This window comes from Rhagoletis pomonella, unplaced genomic scaffold (genome assembly GCF_013731165.1).
Source record: "Rhagoletis pomonella isolate Grant_MI unplaced genomic scaffold, Rhpom_1.0 Rhpom_scaffold_00001, whole genome shotgun sequence".
Classification (NCBI taxonomy): domain Eukaryota; kingdom Metazoa; phylum Arthropoda; class Insecta; order Diptera; family Tephritidae; genus Rhagoletis; species Rhagoletis pomonella.
The window spans coordinates 11,713,679-11,721,083 of record NW_023458555.1 but is presented as its reverse complement, the minus strand read 5'-3'; the positions used below and the strand labels follow the sequence as shown (position 1 = coordinate 11,721,083).

At 35.0% G+C, this 7,405-nt stretch overlaps 2 protein-coding genes across 6 annotated transcripts in view; both read left to right on the top strand.

The window, feature by feature from the left end:
• On the top strand, nt 1–2,187 carry LOC118738947 (general transcription factor IIF subunit 1; the record flags this gene model as incomplete). 2 transcript variants are annotated; one of them, XM_036470013.1, is given in 5 exon segments in its annotated part: nt 1–141; nt 199–1,094; nt 1,151–1,359; nt 1,418–1,724; nt 1,798–2,187. In XM_036470013.1, coding segments are annotated over 5 exon segments (1,647 nt in total). In that variant the 3' UTR covers nt 2,009–2,187.
• A 534-nt stretch (nt 2,188–2,721) lies between these two features.
• The window catches only part of LOC118738885 (E3 ubiquitin-protein ligase RNF13), a 32,966-nt gene continuing 28,282 nt past the window's right edge, over nt 2,722–7,405 (top strand). For 2 of the 4 annotated variants that reach the window (XM_036469936.1, XM_036469912.1), the window contains exon 1: nt 2,722–3,394. The gene's annotated coding sequence lies outside the window, so the exon portion shown is untranslated. The remainder of the gene's footprint in view (nt 3,395–7,405) is intronic. The other 2 variants (XM_036469961.1, XM_036469954.1) reach the window with 1 other exon arrangement.

The window sequence follows — 7,405 nt, the reverse complement described above, 5'->3', positions numbered from 1 at the left end:
TTGTTTACTGTGAATTTTATCGCATTTTTTATTTATTGGTTCGTGTTTCTCCTCAGTATATGAAAAATAATTAATTTTGTAAAAATAAAACGAAGCCTTTGAAGAGACAGTGCAACAATGGCATCCACATCAAAGTCTGGTGTAAGTACTAAACTAATAATTTTCCAAATCTTAATAAACTGGTAGCATGCTTATCAGTCCGCCAGCGCCAGTTCCAGCAGTGCATCAGCATCCACGTCGGCACCAGCCCCTCCAACAAACGTTCAGGAATTCAATATACGTGTGCCGAAAAACATGCGAAAAAAGCATCACGTTATGCGATTTAATGCCACACTAAATGTGGACTTCGCCCAATGGCGCGGTGTAAAGATGGAACGCGAAAATAACATGAAAGAATTTCGTGGCATGGAAGAAGATATGCCCAAATTCGGCGCTGGCTCCGAGTATAATCGAGATCTTCGCGAGGAAGTCCGTCGAAAAAAGTTTGGCATTATTGCAAAAAAATATCGACCTGAAGCACAGCCATGGATACTGAAAGTAGGCGGTAAGAATGGCAAAAAATTTAAGGGCATTCGGGAGGGAGGCGTTAGTGAAAATGCAGCCTTTTATGTGTTCACTCATGCACCAGATGGTGCAATTGAAGCTTATCCCTTAAATGAATGGTACAATTTTCAACCAATACAACGCTACAAATCACTGTCAGCCGAAGAAGCCGAACAAGAGTTTGGACGACGTAAAAAAGTGATGAACTATTTTTCACTTATGTTGCGTAAACGTTTGAAGGGCGACGTGGAAGAAGAGCAGGACCCAGAGGAGGTTAAAGTCAAAGGAGGATCTAAAAAGGCGAAGGAGTTGAAAATTAGTGAAATGGATGAATGGATCGATTCAGATGATGAATCTGATTCCGACGAGGACGAAGAGAAGAAGAAAAAAGAAGAAGATAGCGATGATGATGGCGGCAAGAAGAAAGGCAAAAAAGGCCAACCGAAGAAGCCGAAGAAAAAACGAGATGTAGATGATGAGGCTTTCGAAGAATCAGATGATGGTGATGAGGAGGGGCGAGAAATGGATTATGATACAGAATCCAGTGAAGAGTAAGCGTGCTGCTAAATTTATATTGAAAAAATCTACTGTCATGAATATTTTACAGTGAACCTGACCCAGAAGCCAAACTAGACAAGGATATGAAGTCTGTAGCGGAAGAGGATGCTTTGCGCAAACTTTTGACCTCGGATGAAGAAGATGAGGAGGAAGAGAAGAAATCTGATGAATCAGATAAAGAGAAAGATAAAAATAAAGAAGAAGGAAGCAATAAGGAGAAGAAAAAAACTAAGAAGATTACGAAGGACGAAAAAAAAGGTTTTTTAATGAAATATGACGTTATTGTAGACTAAAATTTCCAAATATTTCCTTTTAGATTCGTCCAGTGACTTCAGCTCAGATAGTAGCGATTCCGAGGATGAAAGTAGCGGCAGCAAGAAAAAAACAAAGGATAATACAAATAACAAGAGTGCAGCCAACAACAATTCACGTCCAGCCACGCCTACCAGCTCAATAACGAACAGTGCAACAAAACGTAAGGTTAACAATAGCATGCCAAGCGATCTTACCGCTTCGGAGAATAGTAATAGTCCAGTTAGTACGCCAGCGAAACGAACTAAAGCTGAAGCAACTCCTATGGTGCCATCTACATTCGCCGGTGTTGTAAATGCTAACAATAAGGAGTACGTAACTATAAAATAGTCTTTAACTACTCAAACGCTTAAAAATATATTTGTTCTTATTATCTAATTGCAGTGATTATGGCATTACCGAAGAGGCAGTGCGTCGTTACTTGATGCGCAAGCCTATGACTCCGACTGAACTACTGACCAAGTTTAAAAATAAAAAGACTGGCGTTTCCAGCGATCGTCTAGTGGAGACCATGACACAAATACTTAAAAAAATCAATCCTGTCAAGCAAACCATTCAAAATAAGATGTACTTGAGCATCAAGCCAACAAAATGAAGAATGTGCAATATTCAAACCCTATTGATGTACGAAAGAGGGGTGGTATTTTCCAGGGACTTTTATATGAATAAGCATGCAACTAAATAGTTGTGAACCTGTCGCGAATTATTTTATGCGTTGTTTTAATATTACCAAAACTGATTTAAACGTAGTTATAGAATTAATAAATGAATAGTTTGCGTAAAAAAAAATAAAATGCAGTATTAGATCTAGTTATTTACATCAGAGAACGTTGAAAGAAAATTTTGCACGTTCTCTTTTCGTAATTGATAAATTCAAGGCCCCGTCGCTAACCATAAATTAAAACTGCGGGTTTGGAGACGATGCAGTTATTCTATTACGGCTATTACTGTCCATCGTACGCTCGATATCTGTGTATCGGGATATTTATGTGAAGAAAACATCTTTTTAATTATGTTGTGAAACATACATGCAACAACAACATAGCACATACGAACTTTGCCGTATAAACGCTGAGTTAATTTTTTATTTGCAAATAACTAATTCACGCAAATAAGTATTGATTAGGTTTATTTTCTTTTTTTTATTAATCAGGCAATTTTTATAAACAGGCAATATTAAAAAAGAATTTTTCACTATCGAATAAACAGTGAGCTAGGTATGTATTTGCAAATAGCTACGTTAAACGTAAGAATCTACGTCCCTATTCATGAAATGGAATTTTTATTGTGCCCGAGTTATTTAGAACTGTGAACTGCCAATTGGGTAAGAAGAAGTATTAAGTTCTTCAATTTTTCACACGGACGGGTTTTATTCACGAAGTCGATATTAAAATTAAAACAAAGAGATTAAAATGCAGCCAAATCGGTTCAAAAACACTGAAAAGTTATGAATTCCAAAATTTGCAGCTGTAAATTAAGAATGTGCAAAAACCATTTCATGTGGTAGTGGACAGATTTTCATAGGGACACACACGGACCTACAAACGCCTACAGGCGCACACGGGGCTCCCTAAATTCGCCGAAAAAGTCGAAAACGAAAACGCAAAAAAAAAATCATAATAAAGAAAACGAAAACATGTGAATATGTGTTTGGGTTTGTGCGCAGGAAAAGCAAGTCAAAGCGGAAAGCAAATTTTTAAGGTGTGTGTAAAAACGACAAACAAAGCGAGACGAGAAAAAATAAAAGCCAGTGGAGAAGCGAGAATACGAGAACGACGGGCCAGCTGGTAAAGAACGAAAAGTGTATGGAATAAGCTAAGAGGGTGGTTTTGGCATTGAAGGTGGACAAAAAGTGGACGGTGGAATAGCACCCAAATCTTCAAAAAGCGACAGACCAAAAGTAGAAAAGCAGCCTCAAAAATAAGAACGTGAAGCGACGGCAATCAGAAAGGGAGTCGGAACACAAACTTAATTACGTTTTGTAAGTTTATCAATAACTAATTTATTATAGGATTATAATGCTATAGGCACAAATTATGTATATACATAGGTAGATGAACTGGAGAAAAGCTGTACAAAGATAAGCGGGTGTGCATCGCAAAGTGATGATCCGCTAATACTTGATATGGGTAATAGTACACCAACTTCCAGGTCTACATATTTATTTGGTGTATGTATTCCCTTTGTGTTAAAAAATAGATAAACGTCGCATTAAAAGTGAATTCGCAAACACTTATGTATATATACAGCTAAACTTGCTTTGCAACTTTTGGATTGTGGAATTATTGAAATTTTATTCCTTATAAAATTCCTTGTGTACACCAATGTTTTCGTTATAATAACGAATTTCTGGTGAACGCTGTAATAAACGGCGCGGCGCCCCGTGCTTCCAATTGTCAGCGTTAAAAACAAAGACAGCCTGACTGCCGTGGTATCATAGTGGCACCAAATATGCTTCACCGTCTCCACTGCTGTCAATGTCGTGATGCAATACCTTTTGAAATAATAGGGCGCTCGTTTGTGTGACAAACAAATGCACAAGTTTGTAATCTTAACTCAATAATGAATGCACAAATAAACTGTACGCCCATGGAACATTTCATGTTAAGTTCAAGGCTCCTCGTGGCCTTGGCACCGACCTTTTGGTTTTAAAGCAACAAAAAGAAAAACAGTTGGAAAACATATGTAATATCATATGGTAAAATTTTGCTGGCCCAAGATACATTTGTTTTTCCCTCAGTATAGTCAGATTCATTAACGTTGGTAGATGTTTTACAGGTTGCTTTTAACGGATTTTCAACTATTTTCATCTACTACTAAAACCTCTTGTTGGTCTTAGCCTGTCAACAACCTGTGTGGATACAAGTACAATCATGTTGTGCTAATCTAACTCATTATAGTTATTTGCTGCGTGCTAAAATGCTTTGTTTGCCACTTTAGACTATGTATTTGTATTTTCACTTGAGCCGGGCTTTGAAATGAGAAATAACTCAATACTATACACAGCGAGAAATGCAAGCTCCATAGATAAATGTCGGTATGCAAGCACATAAGTTTACACGTAATAATCGATTTTAATCGCTTATTTTATGACAAATCAATTCTTTCTGTAAACTTACTGCCTTGCTCTGGCGTCATATTTTCTAGCAATTTTGTATTTGGTTTCTAAACTGTATTTTGACATTCATTGTTGTAAGTTTGCAAAGAAAAATTTGCATATTTACACATGTGCGTACATACGTATGTATTACTAAGTACGCGTCTAATACAACTGAATCACGTAGCACACGTTTTTGTTGTTGTCTGAATTGCAATAAAGGCTCATGCATGTATACGCATATATGTATGTAGCGTTTATAAGGGATCTTATCGGTTGTCAGATAAATATGAACATTCGTATGTATGTTTGTAGATTGACTAAAATAAAACCTTTAAATGACAACTGTAATCTCTTTTTGTAAAAAATTTTCGACAGTATGCATGATAGTAGAGTTTTGGGCTTATGGTTAAATAGAACTTAAGCAATTTCAGCCGAAGTATGGTATATTTCAATTTAACTTTCATTCATTTAAAGACAGTTCTTAACTTTGCTTAAATATTTACAAAATTAATAAATCATCTGCGTACTACTAACTTTCACTCCAATGAAGAGTTCTTGTTTACACTATTTGCCATATTTGAAGATTTTATTGAATTTTTTGTAAATTTTTTTAATTTACTCTATTCAAGGGAACGCAGCATAGATATGTATATACATACATACATATTTACCGAATTGTTAATTGATTTGCACTATAATCTCATTCATTGGCCCAGTTCATTGCAGCGCGCTTTATGAACATATTGAGTTGTAAATAATTGTATAAGTACATATGCATGTGTGCAGTTAGGTATGTATGTACGTGCATTTGTTATAATTTTCTTTGTTGCGATCACGCAATGCATTCTAAATTGTTACTGCTTTTTTTGAAATTTGTTTGCAACTTGCAGTTTATTGCTTTCGCATTACTCACTGTGACGTCACTAACTACATATCACTTTACTGCAAGAGTATCATAATCCAAAAAATCAAAAACTCGAGTAAAATGCCTTAAAATTTTAAATACGCTCTCAAAGTAAAAATTAAGACACATTTTCTTCTAATGAGCTATTAAACGATACACAGCATAGAAAAAGAGGTGGCGCTCATTTTTTAATTCAAACAACTTTTTTTCATCAATAATTTTTTTTGATTACGACACTTGCAGCAATAAGCACATGAACTGACTATGGCTAAAAAAAATTATTTAATTAAGTAATGCTTGCAGATAGGAGGAATTCAAAAAACTCCCCAAACGCTTACAGTGGATGTTAACTTTGGGCAATTTCGTATAAAATTTCGTATATCGTGATGGACGAATCAAAGTCGTTAAGAATTCGAAGTTTAAAATTAATTTTAGTTCCTTACCCAGAAGAACATAGCACCACCCTAGTGTTTATTTAAATTCAAGTAAGCAGAGATGTAACCCTAGACCAGAGCTGTTAGGGAATGCAGTAATTAAAAAAAAATCATCTGATTGAAATCACCTGTGATAATTTTATGTGCAATAATTTTTTGTTAATCCCGATTGTAAGACTTAACAAATTAGTCCTTATTCTTTTTTTTTTAATTAAAGCTTAAAAATTAATTTTTTAGTTCCTTAATTAAAGAATTCCTAACTTCCTTAAAATTAAAGAATAAACAACTTTCATTTTAAAATGTATCTTTTGAGACTGTTTTAAGTAGGGAAGTACACCAAAAGAATTTTTTGGTCAGGCCACTTCGGCTCTCATGGCCTCATTTCAGCTATATTTTGTTAGTCATTTGATTTTATGGCATTTTCTTTTCCATCGAAAAATGCTGCCTTCTCAGAGCCCTCTACGCACAAATACTAATAAAAAGGCAATATTTTTTGTAAAAAAAAAAACAACATCAGCCATTGGATTGCAATTCCAAAATGTTAGTCATTTGAAGATTTATTTTTGTTATAAATAACTAGGCGAGCTCGTAAAAATACTACCTCGCATGTATCCATCTAAAGCAAAATGGTATCGTTTTTCCATTGGAATTATATAGTTTTCTATATTTTAAGATTTACCAGTGCTGCACCGATTTTCAAGTGTAAAATCTAGTTTTTTTAAAATAAAACTATACCACCCATTTTCCTAAAATTTTTACAAAAACCATTTTTTTCTTAAGAGCGATTGTATATACCAATTTTGAATAAATATTAGCCACGCTGCTCAAAAAATCTGAAAGTTTGGTTCATACGCAATATAAATTCAATATTTAAGAAAACTCGCCTAACTTCGACAATTTTTATGCGATTGCAATAAATTAGCTATCAGTCTATTTAAAAATAGATTTAATTTTAGATAGTAGTACATATTTTGAAATTGTGGAAATTATCGTTGGCGAAATTTAAAATATGAAGAGAAATTTTTTTTTTTTTTTTACCCCATAATAAATCCAAAAAAGCCAAGTCCGACAATAGATTATTATATACCATTTTATTTTGTACGTACATACTATACATACATATCATCAATGTTTTTGCAAAACCGCACATCGACCAGTTGAAAAACCGCCTAAAGGGACACTCAAACAGACGCGGTATTGGACTATAGTATGTACCGCCTTGTACCGCACTTCCAAAACCGCGTCTGTTTGATGGTACCTTAAATCGCCGTTGTGGCAAAAATGAGATTTGGTAACCCTGAAATCCAGGCATCAAGATGTATGCATAAAAATCGTAAAATCGTTATTAAAGCAACCGATTTTTTAAATAATTGCTAGAGAAAACACCGCCTCTCAAAGCAATGCCTTCAAAGAAAACCCGTTTTTTCGTTCTCTTGCGCAATTTGAGTGCCGGTTTTGCAAAAGCATCGACGATATGTATGTATGTGTTTACAAATGTGCGCTGAAAACAAAATAGGGGTATTCTCCAAATCTTGCAAAGCCATTGCACGTAGC